At 41.7% G+C, this 22545-nt stretch overlaps 2 protein-coding genes across 3 annotated transcripts in view; both read left to right on the top strand.

The window, feature by feature from the left end:
- Window positions 1-3604: 3604 nt before the first annotated feature.
- On the top strand, window positions 3605-8152 carry POLR2D (RNA polymerase II subunit D). The gene is made up of 4 exons (XM_066326064.1): window positions 3605-3702; window positions 5228-5408; window positions 6398-6493; window positions 7546-8152. Exons 1-4 carry the CDS (start codon window positions 3630-3632, stop codon window positions 7622-7624), a joined length of 429 nt encoding a protein of 142 aa, XP_066182161.1. The 5' UTR covers window positions 3605-3629; the 3' UTR covers window positions 7625-8152.
- Window positions 8153-10149: 1997 nt separating this feature from the next.
- Window positions 10150-22545, top strand: part of WDR33 (WD repeat domain 33) — a 66482-nt gene continuing 54086 nt past the window's right edge. The window contains exon 1 of one of the 2 annotated variants that reach the window (XM_066326066.1): window positions 10150-10314. The gene's annotated coding sequence lies outside the window, so the exon portion shown is untranslated. The remainder of the gene's footprint in view (window positions 10315-22545) is intronic. The other variant, XM_066326065.1, reaches the window with a different exon arrangement.

The following is a 22545-nucleotide window of genomic DNA, read 5'->3' on the forward strand; positions in this document are numbered from 1 at the left end:
ATACAGTGGCCTAATTTGTGTATTTTAGTGTCATATGCTTTTCCTACTTGATTACTTTTGGTTTCCTGTTGAATCAGACATGCTATCTTTGTCTGCTGTCTTTCATCCGAGGTTCCTCCATGCACGTTGCTTTCTGTGACCTCAGGAACACTCAGCAGCTCACAGGGAGGATGAGGCCAGGTAGAAGGGTATGCATATGACTGCACACTGAAATAGGTCAATCCAGGCTAAATATAAACCAGGATAATTCTCCTGGAAACAGCTTCTTCTGTTGTTGCTTCTGTTTGAAATAAAAACCAAAATGAATTAGTCATTTAGCACCAAAACAAATTGCAGATGAGCAGAAACTTCTAGAGGATACTTCAAAGGAAGAATGCTAGCATTTTTTTAAACACAAAAAAGAAATTTGTTTTATCTGTGATGGAGAAATACCTTTTTTTTTTTTTTTTTTAAGATAAAAATGAAAATCAGAACACTTATCTATACAACTCAATAGATTCATACATACACTGATAGCACATGGAACAGTAGGATAGGAAAGTTCCTGAGGTGGTTTTGCCAGAGTCTGGGGAAAAGATGACTTGTGAATGTTTGATAATCACTCCCAAAACACAGCAAGCACAGAAGGGTATTGTTACCATGTCCTTTAAAACAAGTATATAATTCTACAAATTGAACAATATTCAGATTATTGAACCATATTTTTTCTATGGTCAGCTAGACTGCTCTTATAATCAGATTAATTCTGGCATAAATTATGTATTATACAACCAGTTGATAATGTCCTATGTGTATTTAAAAACTTAACAGATTGTGTAGTTTTGCATTCAGAGTCTTACTATGACTTTATTACTGGATATTAATATAACTTTAATTTGCTCATACATGTTTGTTCATTACTGTTTTGGATATATAATATTAAATGGAGCAAAAATAAAGGTTAAATGGTGTGAAGACCTAAACCTGAAGAGTTATACTTTAAGTACACAGATGAAAATCACAGGTCTTGTGCAATGCTGGTTCCTGTGGCACGTGATGCTCCACAAGGATCTACTCCTATCACACTGGCACTCCACAAAAAAGACATAATTACTGTTAGAAAGCTTAAAGAACTCCTAGAAAAATCACATTTCTTCTGCTGATGAATTAGAAGGAAAGCCTATTACAAACCAGGTTTATGCTGGTAATAGGCTATCCTTATTGTAGTTGTTCCTACATTTGATTACACAGATATTTAGCTGAGCATTTTGTAAGGTCTGTGTAGGTGCAGTTAGTTGTTCCAGGATCTGTATTTAAACTGTGGCAAGAGTTACACAGGTTTGTCTAACAATGTGCTACTCCATACCATGTCTCCAGCAAGAATCAAAACTTTTTGCTCTGGAATATGGAATATTAGCGACTTTGTTCATGACAAATTATGTTTGGCCAAGTATTCTTTTTTTTTTAATAGGTTTATTTTAGGATAAAATAAAGTAAAGCTTTATTTTATCCTGAAGTCACCAGTAAAGCTGCTTGAAAGTTCCTTTAGTCAGTGACTATTTTAATCAAGCTCACCTTACTTTTCTATGCATATTTTGTTGATAAATGCCAAAATAGTCATTAGTGAGGAAGAAGCCATGCATTTTAAAAATAACAAAAAGTCAGGTACTCCGCTACATTTGGTTTGTTGCAGCAGCTAAACAATATTTACTATGGGGTTTAAAAGGTTTTGTTTTTTTTTTTAATTCCTTAAAAAAAAAAAGAAGTGGGGGGAAGCAGCTTCTTCCATTCAGGAACGTTTTTATTTTGCTCTTGAGACCTTAACCAAACACATCATTTTCATGATAACCTCTTTAACTGTACCTGTAAAATCCTAGTTTTGTATACTGAAGAAGAATGGATCCTTGGGGGAAAACAAAAAGGGAAATTAATGACTTAAACCTCTGTGAACTACCTGCTGCTCTGAGAATCACAGCGTTCTGAGTTGATGAGTTCTTTGAGAAGCCATCAGGATTCCAAGTGATTTTAAATGCTTCTCTCCTCAATCTGGCATGGATTCCCTCGTTTTCTTGTAAGCCTAATTGAAATTGTTTAATTTGCCAGATGTTCCTCAAGATATTTCCATTCCATCTTCCTGAATGTCTTTCTGCTTATATCACTTAGCAAATTACTTTCCAATCAGTTTCTCTGCTATGTTCATTATCCAGATAACCAATATTAAAAATCTATTATTTGATCTCCTCATATTCTTCAAATTTATTTTTAAATCATTCTTTTTCCCAGCATACAGGAAACCATTCACCTAGGCACAGATACAAGTTTATGAGGAGTGGTTTCATCATAAATCCTTCAACAGTCTATTTTTGTCTTTCTTTAAGGGCACTGGATGACTTAGTAAGGGCTGATAAGATGATTACTTTAAGAGTCTTAGGCTGGTTAGGCACTTACATGTGAGCTCTCCAGGGAAAATGCTCTGTAAGTTATTTTGCTGGCAGTGGAGAATTATCTTCATTTTCAGCCTGCCTATGACTTTTAGGGGTCTGCAGATTGCTTCTGGATAGCCTGAAAATTAACCTTCGTTATTAAATGTGTTATTTATGATGTCTATACTCCTTCCTTATGGTCTGAGGTCTATTAATCACAGTGAGATGGACAGAAATTCTGGCACAGTTTTCTTAGCTTGGGATTTGCTGTCCAGCTGGAGGATGTTCTGGTAGTGAAATGGAGCTGGTTGTAGCTGCCTGATCCACTGGAGTGAATGAAGATGCATCTTTTTTAAAGATGCCTCGGCGCCCTCAGGTGCTCCTGGGCAGTCTGGTGCAGGGGCACCAGCGCAGTTTTGAGCTCTTTGGTTATTTCCTAAAGGACAGAGCAGCAGAAGTGTTTGCTCATGCCAAAGGATGAGTGCTGTTTCCCCTCAGTGTTCCCACACTCCTGCTCTCGGGCCTTGTAAGACTTTGGGTTCATGATCACAGAATCAGCTTGGAAAAGACCTCTGAGCTCATCGAGTCCAACCTTCGAGTGAAAAGCACCACGTGAACCAGACCATGGCACTGAGCGTCACCTCCAACCTCTCCTTAAACCCTCCAGGGACGATGACTCCACCATCCCCCTGGGCAGCCCACTCCAATGTCTAATCACCCTTTCTGGGAAGAAATTCTTGGTGAGAATTCAACCTAAGCCTCTCCTGGCGCATCTCAAAATACCGTGTCCTGACCTGGAATGCTCCAGAGATGGGGCCGCCTGTAGCCTGCGAGAAGAGGCCGGCCCCCGCCCGGCTTCACCCTCCTGTCAGGGACCTGCAGGCTCTCGGTCTATCACTCCTGTTTACCCTCTGTCCATACGTACAGCGTTCAGCGTCCCACTGCTTTCCCTCTGTAAAACGAGCTAATTACTAAGCAAGCTTAAACACACCTCTGAGGGCTGTTTTGTACAGAGAGCACTCCATGCTCCCGCTGTTTCCCCTCAGTGGCACCCAGGATAAAACTAAACCCCTGCCCTTCAGAGAGAGGGAGAGTCAGCCGCTTTTCGTACCCTCACACGGGCGGACCCTGAGCGCTAAGCCGGGCAGAGCTCCCGTCCCTCAGGGGCGCGGCGCCGCTCCCGCCCGCGGTGTGCCGGGGCCGCCCTTTCCGCCGCGCTTTCCGGTGATGGCGGCGGGCGGCAGCGACCCGCGCACCGCCGATGTGGAGGAGGACGCCTCACAGCTCGTCTTCCCCAAAGGTGCCAGCGGGGACGGCCGGGGGCTCGGGTGGTGGGTAGGCTGGGAGGGTACGAGCCTCGCCGAGCTCCGAGCGCTGCTGAACGCGCCGGGCCCTCCAGCAGCTGCTAAGCCCCGAGTGTTAAAAATCAGGTTAATAAGTGATCGGTATATATTTAAGGATCTTATGATTGCTAGGATATGGTGGTTCTTAGGTGGGCCGCTATGTGTGCGTACGGTATTAAAAAAAAAAGTCTGTCAGGTTGTACTTATGTATTATATATAGTTATATATAGAATCTGTCAAGTTATAGCTTGATATAAGCTTTTTCAGTGATGTTTTTTGACACAGGAGTTCTTCCCTGTGAGGGTGGGGAGGCCCTGGCACAGGGTGCCCAGAGAAGCTGTGGCTGCCCCATGCCTGAAGTGTCCAAGGCCAGGTGGGATGGGGCTTGGAACAACCTGGGACAGTGGAAGTTGTCCCTGCCCATGGCTGGGGTGGAACTGGGGGGACTTTAAGGTCCTTTCAGCCTAAGCTGTCCTGGAAATCTGTGAATACTGCTGCAGTTAGGAAACCAGCTGTCCATAGCCAGAGTTGGTAACTATGGACATTTACTGTCTGTGTGGGTTTTTTTTTTTTTTTTTCAGAAAATTAATTCAGTATGAATTCTAGAAATGCATTTACACCTCAGAGGTGAAAAAAGGGGGAGAGGGAGGGGAGAAATGGACATCATGCTGCATTGCTGCATTATCGAGTTATGAACAATAGGGAAGTTCTGAAAGACTATTTTTCTGATTTTTTTAAAGCTAAAATCTCATGTTTAGCCTGAGCTGATTTACTGCTCAATGCAAAATAAGAGTTGCCAGCCCCTTTCTAGCAGTCCTGGTATCTGCTGGAATAAAACAGTGCTGTTGGGCACTCTGGGATGCAGCTTCTGACCCTGTTGCTTTGAACTGCTCATACTGCTGACGTTGAGAGATATTCTTGTTATTGGAATACATATATGGTTATGGTGATGATGAATGAATTCAAAGTTGGGTGAAAGGAGGAAATTTTAAAGATTGATTTAAATTTTTTTCTGATAATTTCAGTCAAATAACTTTTCAAGTAAATGAAGCCTTTTTAAAACATTCAACAGCATTCATATTTACTTTAAGAGCTCAGAGACTTCTGAAGACTGTGACATCACTTCTGAATATTTCTATGTATTTTATTTGCTGTGTCAAGTCATGCATTACTTCTGTCAGATTGGGTGAAGAAAATGTACTGCACGAATTTGAAAAAATCTGAATGTTAGGGCAAGTGTAAAATATGTGGTCAAAAAGACAAGCACCTCGGACTGTCACTCGAAGTGTCATTTTTATCAGCATTTTCAATACGAAATGCTGCCCAGTCTTTGATGAAAGGGCGCGCACAACTGCCATGAAAGACATTCTCACTTCTTTATTAACCCAGAGCTAAATTGCATACAAGACTTGTGCAATTCCCCTTCCCAAACACCTTTTCTCTGCCTTTTTTTCACGCCGGCCTTCCCTCGTTTGCCTACAGAATTCGAAACAGCAGAAACGCTGCTGAATTCCGAGGTGCACATGCTGCTGGAGCACCGCAAGCAGCAGAACGAGAGCGCCGAGGATGAGCAGGAGCTCTCAGAAGTCTTCATGAAAACCTTGAACTACACGGCGCGCTTCAGCCGCTTCAAAAACAGGGAGACCATCGCCAGCGTGCGCAGGTGAGCGGGGAAGTCAGGCGGTGACAAACGCCGTGTGTAGTGCTTTGAAAGCAAAACCAGTGAGAAACTCCAAGGCAGAAATACAATTTAATAGGAGGAAGGTAAAATAAAATAAAAAACAATAGGATGGAAGGCAGAGTCAGAATACAGCCTGACACCCTGTTAGTTAGGGTGGTGGTAGCAGTCCGAATGAAGTGGTCTCGTTGAAGTAGCGATCCTGTAGAAAGGTCTGGTAGCTCTTCTCCTCTGGGAATCCAGTGGGTGAGGGCTGCCTGTACTGTCCCAAATTCCAGATTATATCCAGGTGAGAATGCTTGGCTCCTCCCCCTGGGGGGAGCATCTCACAGTGGGATGAGGAGTCCTGCAGGGGGTCCTTGCTGGCCCATTAACCAGAGAGAGCTCCAGGAGGGAGTTACCTGAGTCCTGGGAGAGGCACTGATGGGCTGTTAGCAGAAGATAGCCTAGAGGGAGGGAAAAACACTGTCCCACTGTTTCCATTCCTGGGAAAAAACACTGTTCCACTTGGTTTCAACAGCTCATGAAGATGGTGATAGAATAAATACTTTGTGCACATCCTACACGGGTCCCTAATATTTGTCCTGCTTTATGAAAGTACATTTTAGTGATATTGTGTGATTTGTTCTTTAATTCTGAGTCTTTTCTTTTCTAACGAGGCAAGAAGTTATCGATGGAGGATTATACTTTGTCCAGTTCAAGCCTCCCTGAACTGCTTTGTTTTCGGTATTTCAGTGACAGTTGATTGCATTAAATGGGAGGATTTTCTAGACTTTGCAGAATAATTCAGGGGAAGTGGAGTTAGCAAACAGGATTTTATTTTTTCCTCTGTGAATTTATATAATGACTGTTTTCTCCTGGAAAAAATACTTCGGTGCCAAAAGCAGTGTGCAAAACGATAAACATTTGCTTCAGTTTGAGCTCCTTTATATTTCTGTCTTGGAATTTCATCCAATTGTTGTCTTCCCTTACAGTTTACTGCTCCAGAAGAAGCTCCATAAATTTGAATTGGCATGTTTGGCTAACTTGTGTCCTGAGACAGCTGAGGAAGCAAAAGCTCTGATTCCTAGGTAAGCACTTACATACTGTACAAAGATTCCTGTATACTTCCCTGTGACCTAAGGCCAGCCATGCCCTGGAACCCTCTGTTCAATCCAGCTCCCTTGGTGGAATAACATTTGGTCTTTCTTCCCCTACCCACTGATCTGACAGCAACAGACTTTTTACATGTCCCTAATGCACTTCTGAGAGCTTTTACTGGATCAAGTGTAAACCTCCTAAATTGTTCTTAGCTGGCTGTGTTTGTGTTCCTTGGAGTATTTTTTTCTTTGGAGCAAATGAAGTGTTTTGTGGATCATGTAGGGGGGGGGCAGTAGCTTCTTTGTGTCTTGATTGGTTACTTCATGGCCTGAGATAGAGGAGGAAATGAAACATTCATCTGAATTACAGTTTTTTCATTATTTGTCATTATATAAAAGAGAAGGCTTTGGGGTGACCTAATTCTGGGCTCCCAGTACCTGGAAAGAGACTTTTTACAACAGTAGTGACAGGATGAGGGAATGGCTTCAAACTGAGAGTAGATTTAGATTAGATACTAGGGAGAAATTCTTCCCTGTGAGGGTGATGAGGCTGTGGCACAGGTTGCCCAGAGAAGCTGTGGCTGCCCCATCTCTGGAGCATTCCAGGTCAGGCTGGATGGGGCTCTGAGCAGCCTGGGACAGTGCAAGGTGTCCCTGTCCATGGCAGGGGATTGGAATGAGATGATCTTCAAGGTCCCTTCCAAACCAAACCATTCCATGATTTTAAGATTCCATAGCAAGAATGAACTGGTTTATGAGCGTGCAGCTCCGTGGACTTCATTTAGAGGTCTGCTTACACCTGCATTGCCTTTTTTGAAAACACATTTTGAAGTTACTCAGCAGAAGGTTTTGGGAAGAATGGAGTTTTGTCATGCAAAGAAGCAGCACTGCAGAAGGATTAGAGCACTTTTGTACAGCAATGTCACAGGTGTTCCTGGTGGTTACACAGGTGGGGGACAGGAGAGAGCTGTGACTGAAATGAATCAAGGGGGAGAGACTATTTGTGAAACCTTTAATGTCTCCTTACTGCTCTTACCTTGCAGCCTGGAGGGCCGGTTTGAAGATGAAGAATTACAACAGATCCTTGATGACATTCAGACTAAACGCAGCTTCCAGTATTAAGGTTAACCCTCAGCCCCTTTATCTGAGCAGAAAATCCTGAGGACTTGGGCTGTTTCTCAGCCGTCTGGATCAGTCCAGCTCTGGGCTGAGCGAGGGTAATTGTGGATGCAGAGTATTCCAGTGCTGTGTTGCCTCAGCTGCATTCAGACTGGAGATCAGCACTGTCCTTTTGGTTTGTTCCATGTGTATGTTGGCAAGGGCCCCCTGTATTGTGACAGCAAAGAACCTGAAAGGCCTTTTCCCAATGGCTCAAGTATTTGTTTCTTCCCTAATCCCTCTCCCTGGTTTGTAAATTTTCGACATTTTTGGTTTTTAGCAGAAATACAGATGTGATTTGTGTTTTTTAGGAACTTCTAAAGGATGCGGAAACTTGTTCTTGGTTCTCGGAAAGTTCAGTGATGGGCAGCATCAATTTCTGTAGTGTTTTTTGTTTGTTTGTTTTACTCTTTGATCAGGACAATGAACTTTTACAGCTTCAATACTTTTCTATTATTGTTTAGTGTAAATTAAAAGATATTTTTAATTAAAGTTGTGTGTTTTATGAACAGTAGGTACATATCATGATTTTGTTAATGAGGACCTTTTTAATAAATAGATCCTGTAGATCTTGGAACTCCAAGAGTGTAATAACCTAAGTAGGGTTCAGGACAGATCAAAGGAGTTACTATGATGACAAGTGAGAAAACATTGGAACAGCATCTCTCGCTCTCCACTCCCTTGTTCTGTGCCAAGTGATTGCAGATACACAATCTGTATCCTGCCACAGAAAGAAAAAGGTGAAGAAACCAAATAATTCTGATGTTAACACAGCCGAGTATCCACCCCTGGCCCTGGAGGGATGGACTCCTTAACTAGGTTGCTAACTGCCCTAATTCTGAGATGAAACCGAACCATAAATAACGTGACCCAGTGGAGGGCTGGCTCCTGGTGCAGCCTGTGGGAATCGCACACCCGGTGTTATCAGACTTCAGCTGCTGGGAGATTCCCAAATTGTTTGCTCTTAGTTGAAAGGAATGTTCTTTTGTTTAGAATAAACTTCTTAAACCAGCCCTTTCAAGTCTTGTAATTTTACCTACACGCCAGAAAGAAGGAAAAATTTGCAGGAAAGAATGTTTGAACGAAGAGGCAGAGAGCTGTGTTCAGACACTATTTGTGATGATAAGGAATAGTCTCACTGATCTTGCAACAGGGAGAGAAGGAAAATATTATTTCAGGTCTTACTTACATTTCTTACTAGAAATGTAATGTTGCTGCTGTGCTGAGAAGCTGTACTTCTGTGTGTGTGTCAACTGTTTGGGCTCACCTCACCTGGAGCACATTACCTCGAACAGATTTGTGTATGAGCTGGGGTGGCAGGAGCTCCTGCAAGCCTATAAACCACACATGCATCTGGAACCGACCACGGGGAACCGAACTTTACAGGGTCAGAATAATTATAGCTAAAGAAGAAAAACCAAGGTGGCAAATCTTTATTTTATAAAGCTTTGTGTCTCCTTTTGATACAGTGTATGCTTCCTGTTGAACCGGGTTCGGTCGTAAAATGTTTCTGTTCAAGCAGCTTTAGGACATTTTCATCTAAACACAAGAGACTCTTAGGTCTTAATCCCAGCTACTTCAGGGAAAAAAGGCCATCTGCACCTCTTTATCTACACTCCTGCATTACTACCTGATGACTGCATTTGTAAGCACCCTTAGGACTACCAAGAAGGAGTGTAGCAGGCTGAATAATCTTTAAATGATCTCAGGAGTTTGACTATCCTACACAAATAGACTTTTAGGAGCCTTGAAATGGTAGGTTTTGCTTGTGTTTTGAAGCCCTGTAACAGGGACAGAGGAGAACGAAATCACGGAATCAATTAGGTTTGAAAAGACCTCAAGATCGAGTCCAACCTTTGAGCGAACACCACCATATCAACCATACCATGGCAGTGAGTGCCACCTCCAATCTCTCCTTAAACGCCTCCAGAGACGGTGACTCCACCACCTTCCTGGGCAGCCCCCTTCCAAAGGTGTTTTCAGGGAGCCAGACAAGGCGGACTGTTGTAGCGCCTGGGCGTCTGGTGAGCCTGAGGAGAACACGGAGCAGCGCAGAACACGTTAGCGAGCAGTTATCGCTCTGGCGCTCGGCAGTGCGTCTTTTGGCAAGCTGGAGCCGGCCGGCCCGCGGGTCCCGGTGGTGTCCGGGGGGGGACAGGTCCCGGCCCGCGGGTCCCGGTGGTGTCCGGGGGGGCAGGTCCGGGCCCGGCGGGTCCCGGTGGTGTACGCCGGCAGGTCCCGGCCTGACACCTCTGACGGACCCTCGGCGCCCCCTCCGCCCCCACCACAGGCGGGACGGCGCCCGACCCGGCCCTCTGCGCATGCGCGGAGCTCTGCGCGCCTCCGCCCTGTAATTGGTGCGCCGGCGGGGCGGGGCTGGCGGAAGCGGCACGTGCCCCGCCCCGCCGCCAAGGCGCACGCGCGTTGCCGCCCGCGGCCCTTCAGGCGCGGCGCCCCGCCCGCGCGCCCTGGCGTAATGCGCGTGCGCGCTGGCGTGGGGCGCGTGCGCTGCTGGCGGGGGAGGCGGAGGGAAGATGGCGGGCGGCCGCGGGTCGTGAGGCGGCGGCGGCGGAGTTTGCCGGGGCCAGGAGGACAAGGCGAGCGGTGAAGTGTCGGTGAGGCGCGGAGTCCCGGTACGAGAGGCTGGCTGGGCGGTGAGTGCGGCGAGGTGTTGGGCTTAGCGGGTTAGCAGCCAGGGGAGCGCGGCCGCCTCCGCCATCTTTAGGCCGCGGCCCTGGAGCGGCGCGGGGCAGGGCGGGGGCCCCCGGCGGGAACGGGGATCCCCGGGCCCGGGCGCCCTGCGCAGCGGCGAGAGCTGAGCTAAGGCCCGGCGCCGCGGTCGGGCCCCGTGCTGGGGTGTGCTCGAGGGCCGGGCCTGGATCCGACAGCAGGGCCCCTGTCCTCTTTGCCGCACAGGTGTCTGTTGGTGGCTTCGCCCTAGTCTCTCAGTCCTGCCTTTTTCTACTTATTTTAATCCTATTATTTTTAAGATATTATTAGTTTCTCCCCCTTGGTTCTGAGTGGAGATCGGGTTGCTTTGACTATAGGGCTAGGAAGCTTTGGCCATTACGGACCGTGTTAGATACCTCGAATTTTTTTACTCATGTAGTCCTTTACAAGGGTAATCCTTTGTGTATTAAGGAGACAGAAAAAAAAAAGCCACAGACGTAGTATTTTAAGTTCATATTTAAACTTCTTATATGCCCAGTGAGACAATTGCGTTTACTAGTAAAGAGCTGTCTTAGTTCCCTAGGACTAATAAACATTGGCAAAAGGCTGAGAAACCATTCTTTTCGGTTTTCTTACGGATCCTGAGAGGGCTGTTGCTCACCTTTTGTACTGTATAACGCTGTAGAACATCTCTGTTGTTAGGGTATGTTCCCTGCAATGTAGTAACACACAGCCAGACGCTTGTGCTGGTGTGGTGCAGGGGCTGATGATCATGTGGTGTCACATTCCACTCATCAGCCTGTGCACGGGGAGCAAACCTAGGGGACGTGTTCAACTTGAAAAAAATAGCTCAGCGGTTTTCCCTTGGTGTGAACTCGTTAATCTTCCTGCCTTCTTAGAGGTGTGTGTTATTTCTCTCGTGCAAACTGTTATGAGCGTCTTCATTGTGAGTAAATAGTTGTATAGTCTCCAGTACAGTGTTTTTTAATATTAGCAGTTGCTTGAACACATCTGTCTGACACAATTGTCCTAGCGAAGTAGTTCTGTGCTCTACAGATCTTAAACCTCATTATATCCTTGCTTGCAGTTTGTAGGTATTATTTGGGAATGTGTTTCCATGTAGGCAGTAGTCCCTCATCCTTCTTGCAGCATATTTTTTTATTCTTTTATGCTTAACTCAATGCTCTGACTTCTATGCTTAACTTAGGCTCTATTCTTCCCTCAAGAGAGGCAATATTGTGTGTCAGAGAATTCATAGTATGCAAAAAGTGTTGTGCCAAAATAGTTCAGGGTTCCCTTCTCCTAAGTTCTTTTTCAAGTAAACTGACCTTTACTTCTCAGTGATTTGCTGCAATACTCTGCCATCATTTTACTCTTAAGAATATACAGTTATTAAATGTGTTTCAAAAATCTGATTGTTAACATCTTGTTCAGTTGTGTAGTAATAGTTCTAATGAGAAGATCTGAGAAGGTGAATGCTAAAACCAGATAAAAGTATTGAATGACTGGGGGGAGAAAAAACCTTAGAGCTGCAGAGCTCAGGTGTGAGTAACTCCTCTTAGAGCTGCTAAAAGCTTTTGACTCAAATATCAGTGACTACAAACAGTGTGAAGTGTTCCCTGTTGCCCAAAATGTTGGTTCTCCATTGCATCCTCAGAGCAGTAAGTATCAGACTGTTTGGACTGCTGGAATTTAAAATTTCTCATTAGTTTTGTATTTGTGATATCAGCACAGGAAGCAAAAACCAAATAATCCTAAACTGTGCTTGAGATAGAGCCTCCTGCTGCAGCAGAGAGACCTCCCCTGGGAAGGGGATAAGAAGTCTCCTGTTTTGCTCCAGTCCCTGCCAGAGGAGTCTTCTGACTCACCTGAAACCAGTGATTCCATGCAAAATACTTCATTTTGTGCATCTGCTAGCCAGGTATCTAGGGAATTTCAAGAGTTGGTTCAGTGACACTGGAAATGAAAATTATTTTGGCCTTGCTCAGATAGAGGTTATGATTTAGAAAACTACTTGTGAAAACAAGGCAGAAGGTTTCTGCAGTGTGTTTGTGAATTTTACAAAGTTTGTTCTTTATTTACCATGTTCACATTCCTGATACTGGATTGCTATTTTATTAAAAGTAAAAATACAAGTATGTGGGCCTGGTTGGTGTAGTTAATATGGAAATTGAATATTGTTAGAGCTTGGTGGTGGGGAGGAGATGTTCTAAGGGTCTTTTAAAAGATTAAAACCTTAAGATAGCCTTGATTTTTGCTTCTTATCATAGAAAATATCTGAAGGTAAGAGCAGAGAAGTAGAGTTTTTGATAGCTAACTAGTTTTGATTTGTGTTTTGCTAGTGCTTTTATTTCAGTTTGGAGCATCCATGGTCCCTTATTTTCCAAATAGTGCTAGACTTCCCAGCAATCTGTTATTACCTCACTACTATTTAAAAAAAGCTACTCGGCATTTCATAATGTCACTTCTGGTTCAACCTGCTCTCCACACTCTAGGCTGGGTGTACCAGTCATGCTGTTGTGAAACCTGAAATGGGGATTGGAGTGTATATTTAGCAGGAAAGCAGCAAGCTGGTTCCTCTGCTGGGGTAATAGTACTTTTGCTAACTCGTTTGCTGTTGAGGCAGTGTGTCTGCAGTGATTCCAGGTCCTGTGCAGAAAAACTCAGCTGATGCTGCTCCTGTTCTACCTCTGCACCAAAGCTGGGCTTCTGTTATAAGCACTTGCACTAATTGTGGCTTAGAAAAATGAAATTTTCTCTCAGCAGTAGAAGGAAAGACCCTCTGCAGTATTGAACGTCGCTGTTGTGTAACCCTGATAAAGCTTGTGTTGTTCCAAACAATTACACATCAGTGTTCTTACACATACACACATACAGATAGAATATTAAAAAATGTGAGCACTCTTTCACACTCTTTAGACAAAAATGAGAACATTTCTTCCGTTTTTATATATTGCATCAAGGAACCCTGGTACTCTTTTTTTCCTATCAATAAAAAGATTTAAAACTTAATCTTCAACTTCATTTTTCCTTTAAATAGAATTTTTTTCCATACACTGTTGTTAAATCAGAACACTTCCAATCTTCTGTTCACTTTGTTAGTTGATTTTGATGTGAAGAACAGTAACATGCCATATGAGCTCTTTGGTGCTATCTAATTGGTCTTCAGTATAATGGAGTGTATTGGTTCAAAAAAATAAATCCTGTTAACTTTCGAAGCTTTGAAACTATTATCAGTGTAGTTGTAAATTCTAGTTAACCTAGAATTTTCCATCCTTTTAAGTAATTAAAATTCTAACATTCTGCCTGTTCAGAAGTTGATGCAGTGGTGCAGGCAGCTGTACAGGGGGACCCTTTCTGTGAGCAGAAATCAGGTGTTTGTTTTTAGTCTGGCCTGGATGTTAACCATGGGCTCTGGAGCCAGCGAGGTGGGAAAGGGGAGTTGATGGCACATCCCCGTCCCTGCCATGGCACTGACCTGGGCTCTGCTGGGTGATGGTGAGTGTGTTGAGAGGCAGCCTGCACCATTCTGGTCTGACAGATCAGCTCCTCTGCAAATACATCCCTAAAATCATGGTCATGTCTACAGTACCAGGCTTTAATCCAAAGCAGATGGTCACAAAGCTTGGAATTCAGGTGACTCTTTAGTCACTCACCTGTGGCTTTACAGAAGCGAGTGCCATGAAGTTCAGCAATCTGGTGGGATAGGCCAAAAGCAGTTTTGCCACTGGAACCATAGATTTGTTGGCACTGATCAGTTCTTTATCATAATGTTTTATATAATTCAGTATGAACAGAGGGGTACATGAATTAATCCATGTTTCTGCAGTTTAAGCATTTGAGGATTCCTTTAGATCATTATCCCAAATACAAAAGAAACATTAAACATAGGAATTTGTTAATGTGTCTGTTTTTGAAAGAAGCCAGGGACTGGATAGCAAGGAGTCTTTAGTAATTCATGGGTTTGGTATAGTTTTGTGTTCATGGTGCAGTTTTGGCAGTACAGTGACTTGTATTTTATTTACGGTGACTAGATGCAGTTTTGAGTTTGATAGGAGCTGCACTTTGAGCTGGTTAAGCAGCACCACAGCTCCAGCTAATGGAGTGCTGGATTTACAGCCTGAAGGCTGTGGACCTGTGCAGTAATCTGGCTGCCAACTGGTAATTTCCCCTGCTTCTAATCCTTTGGTTTTCCTCCTGGGTCAGTGGAGTCATCGCCTGGAATTCTCAGTAGCAGCCTGCCAGGCTGCTCTGAGTTTTGACCAATGCTAGTTCAGATGGTCTGGTAACACTGAGCAGTTGGTCAGGTGTATGTCCAGTGTGGTCATGTTGGCTTGAAGGAGGGGCCAGGCCAGGGCTGCTTTGGGTTTGGTCTCTGCAGTTTTAGTTTTGGTTTGGGTCGTCTCAATTCAGTGCTGAGGTTCCCTCAGTAGCTGTTGCTGCACTTAAGTTGTGTGGTCACCACAAGCAGCAGCCACTACTCTTGTCCTCCTGCCCCCATCCCGGTAAAAATCACCACTTTGCTTTGAAAATTTCTTCTTAGTGGGCCACATTTGTAAGCAAACCATTGCACCTCTTTGCAGAGACTGGTGAAATGCTAGGATTCTAGCACAGGAAAAACTGGGGATGGTGCAGAATTGCAGGGAGGAGGAGAGCAGACTGAATGATGAATGAGTATGTTCATTCTGCAATGTTTGCACTGTTTCTCAGTTAGAGTTTGGAGCTAAAGTCATTCTAGAATCAGTCACCAAACCATATTTTGCAATCTTTTTCTGTGGCTGGATACAAATATTTTGGTTTCCTTTGCAAATCTAAACCTAATAAATGAAGTAGCTATTTCTAGTAATATCTTTGTGGACTCCTGACTAATATAAGGCACAGCTGCCAAGCTTTCTGTGTAGTAAGACGAAAATACCGACCTAGAACTGGAGATGGAAGTGCTGCTTTTGGCAGGAAAACTTGCTGATATTTTCAAGGCAGGAGATATGAAGTAGAAAAGAAATGCCAAGGGATTTTTGGAGAACTCCAGCTTTCAAAACTGGAGCTCTCTGGTGTCGTGCTGTTCTGTTGAATTGTTGTTCTTATGGGGAGCTTGAGGACTCTTTGGGGAGAATCTGACACTGAACCCTTTCTCCTGGAAAGGCTTTGTGTGAGTTTGGCTTTGCTGAGAAATGTATTGATACAGAAGGATGATGATCACATGCTTTTATTGAACTCTACTAAATGGTAAAAGTAAAGGCTGTTCACTAAAGAATTTAAACATGGATTTTTAGCAGTGTGTATCTATATGTCTATGCATATATATTCATAACTGTATATAGGCATTTGCGTGGCTCATAATCCACAAGCACAGACCAGAAAACATATTCCTGGAAAAAACTGTCTGTGATTCCAGTTAAAAGAAAATGCATTTCTAATTAATTCTCAGTTGTATGAGATGTATATGTATCACACATCAATTTTGAAAGTGTTCTAGTATTGAAAGTTTCTTAATATAGAAGAAATATCTAGGTTGGTTATGTTTGAAAAATAGGTGAAAATTTCTGACAAAACTTAGGACTGCTCAAGTGATATCTACAATTATACACTGGGATCTTGAAACTACAATAAACAGCACTGATTATTTTTTTCCTAATGTAAGTTTGTTCCTCGTGGGATTGAACGGTTTCTAGCCTAACCACCAGCAAACTGTGGCAAAAGAATAATTGCATATATGCTAGACTTTCAAATCTTAACTGAAGCAGATAGTGAGAAGCTACAGTTCTGAAGATCCTCACATAAATAATCTGCAGTCAGAATTTTATTTGATCAGAAATAATTCTAGAAGTGCTGTTTTCTTTGACTGTTTCCTTAATTTAGCAGGTGTTTGATCAGATTTGTTTTTGGGTTTTTTGTTGTTTGTGTCTTTTTGGTTGGTTTTTAACTCCTTGGCTTCAACAGTAAGACAAAAATGAGGAGCACTGATAATTAGCAGGGTTCATCAGGCTTGTTTAGCAGCATTGTGTGATTCAATAATGTTTGAATTGTTTGCTGCCATTCCTCTACTGCTTAACGATTTCTCTTCATTAGCTAAGTCTAAGCATAACAACTGTAGATATTAATTTGCATATTGTGCTATAAACATCGTTGCTAATTTAGCTGCTCTGCTATTGGGGCAGATAACAAATTTCTGTCTTGGAGAAGTATGTGTGTATCTGCTACATCTGTTTATGAAAACAGAATAAAAAGTCCCTTTAAAAAATCTTCCTGGATATTGTGAAGAGAATATTGTAGGGTGGTATGTTATAGGCCATTTATTCTGCAGTGTGGATGTAGAGTTAAGTCTCTTCTCTTCTCACATTGAATACATGAGCTGGGTAAATAACCTTGAGGTGTCCCGGAGATGAGGGCTCTATTGCACAGTGTCCACCTCTGGATGCAGGTTAGGGGATGGATATTGGTGGTGAATGTGTTTTAAGATTAAAATGTGCTGTGCAATAAAACGTTCTTTTATCTCGGAGTTTCTATTGAAGTATTAAATTGCTTTTGGAGAGAGAAGTAGAAAAAGGATCTTTGAAATAAAGTTAATAACTGCTGAAAAACATTGCTTTAATTGTTATTTGGTTTTTGTTTTTTTTTTTTTTAACCTTATTACACTTCTCACCATATAAAGGCAGATCTTTTTCACATGATTACACATGATAGCACTATCTTCCTGCTCCCTGCTACCCCTTCTAGACTTCAGTTGTGTAATTATAGAAACTTAAGACACTCTTCTGCCTTTATTTGGCCAGAAACTGGTATGGCAGATAGTTTTGCTGTCAGAAGATAGGCCTGAGTAACATAAAGAGGTGAGAGAGGGGCAGGGAGTGAACATTTCTGGGGCCATGAAGTAAAGGTTTTCTTGGTTCTGTTGATGTTTGCAGCTTCTCTTCTGTGCAAAAACAAATGTTGCAAGAGTTCTAGATATGTTTGATAATCATTTAAGATATAAGGGTTGTGAAAATTAAATCTTTATAACATGTTACAACTCTTACTAATTCCCAAGTTTTACTAAAAGGCTTCGATGTCTTGTCAGCATTGAATTTGCAACTCTTAGGGTCTCCGATACTCAGCTGTGTTTAGTATATTAAAATATATGTTTCTGTTCCATAGTGTGAATTAGGAAAATGAAACTATTGCTAGATTATATGAACTTTTTCTTCTTAATCATCAGAATTTCAGAAGGTTGTTCCTGAAGCAGTTTGCTGTGTTCCCCTACTTAAGTTTTGCCATGGGTTTGTAGGAGCTGCAGAATCGCTGCCTGCTCAGCAGGCTCACAGGAGAGACCCAAGTGAACAGGAATCAGCAATTTTCTCCTCTCTGTGAAGGCCACCTGCATATTGAATTAAACTGGGAGGAGCATTTCACACAGCTCTTTTGTTCACTAACTTTTGATATTCTAACCAGCTGAAGAGTGTCTTGATATTTAGGATTAGCAAGGATGACAGGTTTTTTTTTCTTTTAAGCTACTTTTCATACATCATTTCTTTAGAATTTGTAATGACATGTTTATGTGTTTTAAACATCAGTCCTAAAGTTTTGTTTCCTGACAAAGTAGCAGCTCCAAGGTAAGGCAGCATCAGCAATCGCTTCAGTGTGAAAACCGAGCTGTGAGTCTTCAGCTAGTTGAGATTAATTGCTGTTATCACAGGAACTCACAATAAAAGACAGTTTAGGTTATAATGCAGGTCTTGATAAATGCTAAGCAGCAGCTGAAATAAAGGGGTATTTGGGAAGTTTAGAGGGAGGAAGAAGGTTTTATTTTAAAAAGTATTATGAATAAACTTTAAGGTAAACCCAAGGTATTTATTCAATCACTAACAGTAAAATCAGGCAGCAAACCAAATCCTGTCTTTTAGCTGACGTGCAATCTGTCTTGTGTCCTTGTGCTGCATGTGGTTGCTTCAGTGTTTGTTTTGAATTACAGCTGAGGAAGCTTCAGCTCACAGGAATTGCTTTTGTGAGGTGCAGAAAGGCAGTGATTCCTGGCTGTTCCATTCGTGAAAGCAGTTTTCTCTGCTGTAGCCAGAGAGGTAAAGCAGGAGCTGTGTGCGTCCTGTGAACTGAGGTATTTGGAGGGGTTTTTAATGTATGTAAGCACATGAGCTCCAGTAAATATATCTGCTTTGGAATGAGTTAAGGGTTCAGCTGGAGCATAAAATAAGGAACATTTGTGATTTGATGATGAGGTATTGGTTGAGTACTAGAAATCCAAACTTTGCAGGAAGTGTTTAGAGAGGGTGTTAAAGTGTGTGTAATTTATATGCAGCTAAGCAGGGTCATGCTGAAGCTCCTCCCCAGGCTGTAACCGAGACTTCCAGACTGGCTGTTGGAGGGTGTTCCCCCTTGGGACTTTAGGTAGCTCCATTTGTCTCAAAGTTTGCTGTCCTGTTCCAGAAGTTCTTGGGCATTGTGTTTTTATGTGTAACTTAAAGGTGCCTTTTTGTCAATTAAATATCAGCACTCAATTTCCTGCAGGGAATAAACCCTTTAAATCCAGAACCATATCAGCATAATCCCGTTTTGCCATGTTGTGTGTGCTGGCCTTTTAGGCTCCATACAGTGTGTGTCTGTGTTCAGGTTCTGTTGAAAATGCAAAGGCTTGAACTTCGTGGTGAAACTGGGCATTGTGAGAGTACAGAACTGAAGTTAAAGAGGGAAAAAAGTGCTTCTGTATTTTAGGTTTTTGATCATGCCAGTGTAGTAGATTTTGGACTGTGCATAAAACAAAAGGCTTTGGAGTATTTCCAAATAAGCACAGATCTGTGAGCCTTTGGGCAGAGTAGTTTATTGTGACTTAGACAATTATTAATTGAAGTATGTCTCTGCAATTTTAGTGAAAAATGAGAATTTCATTTTTTTACATTTTTTTATTGAAACACAATGATTGGATTGTGGAAAGCTGCTAAATTCTTTCTCTTGATTTGCATGGTCAGAATTTAAACCCCATTTCTAGGAAAGTTTGGTTCACAAATAGAATACAATAGAGAATGGTTGCAGATGTGTGTTGGGAGCAGAGCAGTGAAGCCCAGGGAAAATGTGCTTGCTGCAGAGAATGGGGATGTTGCATAATATCAGTGTTGTGTAACACAGGGCAGTATTTTTGCCTTTGTTTTGCTGTATTATGGACCTCCAGCACCTGTAGATAATTAAGGAGTCTCTCAAATTGTAAGAATGGTTTTGGTTTTAAGTTTGAACTTCCTGTGCTCACATCTGCATGCCTTGTAGAAAAATCTTTTGAGATATGCATATAAAAATGCACAAAAATGCATGCTGCAGTGCCTTTATGTAATTTAAAAGTGGGAATAAGATTTTTAAATATTCAGAGGTATAGAGCCTTACACAGTTTTATTACTGTTACAGATCTGCTTTTGACTCAAAAGCTGGGAACTTTGTACTTCATTATTGAATCTAGTTTTTAAACTAATTTTATAATTCGGCTTAATACACCAATTCTCTCTCATAATCGGTGGGAAAGATATCATTATATTCTAATGAAACAGCTTAATCTGTCTCAAATCTGTTCTGAAATAAAAATAATACAACCTACGTGTAATAAGAAAAATACTCAAAATTACTTGAGATTTTTGATTTTTATGTATCACAAAGATGTAGAATTTTCAGACATTCAGTAATCTTGTTTTCTGAATCTGATTAAATGGTTTTCCAATGCAGTAGGAAATTGAAACACAAAGCAATTTGGGGGGATTGGTCAGATTAATCTGTTTTCACTACATCTGCAATTTGGCATAGTGGTTTGGAGGGATTTTTTTCATATTTTTGTCGGTGTTTTCTGAGTGGATTTACCTTATGTGCAGTGAAGGAAATGTAAGGTTAATCTTTTCTTTAGACAAATGATGGCATCTGAATGGAGCAGAAACCAAATCTCGTCTGCTCTGAGAGATTATTTCATTGACAGACTTGCAAATTTGTTTTGGCATATTTCAATTGTATCTTCAGGAAAATGAAGCTTGCTGCTGCTAATGCTGCTTTTACAGTGGCTTTGGTAATGTGATTTTCTGATACTTTTGCAGGTTTTAAGCCTACCTGCAGCTCTCTTGCTCCATTCCTATCGGTGAGTGAAGCAAGGGAGATGTAGAAACCCTGACTGAAAACAAATCTTCTGCTCAGGTTAATTTCCTGTTTAAAAAAGAAATTATTTTGGGTCTATCTCATTTAGTTTAAAGCATTTGGAAGACCGTTTACTTAAATGGTTTGAAGAAATGAAGACCTCTGGGATTTCTTTTCTGTGTAACCCCCTGCTCAGAAATTTTATGATTTCAAGAACTTGTCTGTCACTCTTCTCAATCTTTAACCAGGATGGCTGGCTCTGTTTCTGTGTAATAGGGAAATGATGTGTGTGTACATGCATGTTTATTTCCTTTTTTTAATTTTCTAAAACATGGTTGGTAAAGCTGACAAAAATTTGAACATTTATGCCTGGAATATATTTTTTCACATAATTCTTTTGCACTGGGAAAAGGTAGGATTCCCAGGAAAGGAAAGATGCTGGATGAGGAGACCAAGAATGAGTTTTCCTCAGGAAGGGGAAGCCATGGAAAGATCCACTGCTGGTCTCCAGAGCAGAGATGCACATTCTCCCAAAGGACAAAAGAAAGGCAGATATTTTGGAATGTGGATGTCAAGTGTTGGTACTCTATAAAAGAGGGAAAGGAATAACATTAAATTGTATTTGATATGATTGTTTTTCAGAAAGTGTGTTTTTTCAGATGCAGTTACAGATTTCTTAATACACAAATTAAAAAAATACAGAGAGAAGTTTTCTCAGAGATGACTATTGACAGTAAGACTTTTTAATTTTTACAATTAGTTATCTATACATTGTAGATGTAGAAGTGCTTTGCTAATCAAAGAAAGATGTATTGAACAATAAACTTGGTGAGGTGTCTTTGCATTGTGGTGTTCCTACCTCATTTTTAGGACTCAGGAACCTGAGATAGTTCTTCCCCAATCCTGTTTTTCACTGAGTGTCCCAAACCATGCTTTGAACTCCTGGGTACTGTTACAGTGCAAATAACTACTATCAATTCTTTACACTGTAAAAGTGCTTGTTTTAGAGTCTATGTGTGCTTCGTAGTAGAACTAATACACATTTAAAGAAATAATATATAGAAGCACTCAGGAAATTTTTAGCTTTGCTGCTTTAGCCATTTCAGACAACGTCTTTCAAGCTTCTTGTTGTGTTTGGTGAGCAGTGCAGGGTTTGCAAAGTGTCTCTGCAGCATAATCTTCTCTGCTACCATTTGGAAACACAGTTTTCTTTTGGCATATTCAGTTTATAACTCTGTGTTCCACTCAGGTTTCTTTACCTTCAATTAAAAATACCTGTTTAATAGGCGAGGATGTTTTAGTTACCAGTGAATTGCATTTCATGAAAGATGAGCTTTATTTTTTGCATAAACTGTATGAAATATGTCAGGATTATATATTGATCAGTTGTTTTTTTTTCTTGTAGCATTGAGCTGCCTATAAGTAGTGATGTATTTAATATAAACCATTACTCTCTTTTTTTTCTCCAAGTTTTACCAGTTTGGTGGTTTTAGTTTGGTTTGAGTAGCATAATTTATTTTGATTTAGTGGAGTTGTGTGAAATGTTTTGGTTGCATGATTGAAGTCACAATCTGTCAATTTTCAAAACTTTAAGCAAGGTTCATTTTTATATAAAAAGAACAACCGTATCTAAATAAGATGATAAAGTAATAAGGCTACTACATTAAATGCCAGTAATACCTTTGCAGCCTTATTTGGGTACATTAATTCAGTGGTAACCATTTTCTCTAATTGACTAATACTGGATGTGACTTTTTGTTCATTTTAAAAAGCAAGAAAACTGCCCAAATCCATCTTCCTTTACTCTATGCTGCTTTGGGTGGGAGATTTTTGAGAGGGTTTTTTTCATTTTTAATTCTGTTCTCCAGTAGCATCCTTCTGATTGCTTGATGGCATTAATAGACCTGGCACCCTTATGGCACCACTGGGGGAAATGAAAGGCTTGCTCTGTAGGCTCCTTATCCCCAAATACATTTGTGTCTCAAAATGTGTGAGGCTTTGAAAGGTGTTCATGGGGACAGGAAGTGGAAAACTGATAAGGATGCATGGAAAAATGGAATACACAAGTAAACTTAGTTCACATCATGATAAGGGTACAGTGAACTAGAAGGAAAAGCAATTGG

The sequence above is a fragment of the Sylvia atricapilla genome, chromosome 10 (assembly GCF_009819655.1).
Source record: "Sylvia atricapilla isolate bSylAtr1 chromosome 10, bSylAtr1.pri, whole genome shotgun sequence".
In the NCBI taxonomy this organism is placed as follows: domain Eukaryota; kingdom Metazoa; phylum Chordata; class Aves; order Passeriformes; family Sylviidae; genus Sylvia; species Sylvia atricapilla.

Excerpts from the sequence above, each read along its gene's own strand:
- POLR2D (XM_066326064.1), top strand. The coding sequence starts at position 3,630 with ATGGCGGCGGGCGGCAGCGACCCGCGCACCGCCGATGTGGAGGAGGAC. Across the intron at positions 3,703-5,227 it reads ACAGCTCGTCTTCCCCAAAG|AATTCGAAACAGCAGAAACG; the intron begins GTGCCAGCGGGG and ends GTTTGCCTACAG. Across the intron at positions 5,409-6,397 it reads ACCATCGCCAGCGTGCGCAG|TTTACTGCTCCAGAAGAAGC; the intron begins GTGAGCGGGGAA and ends CTTCCCTTACAG.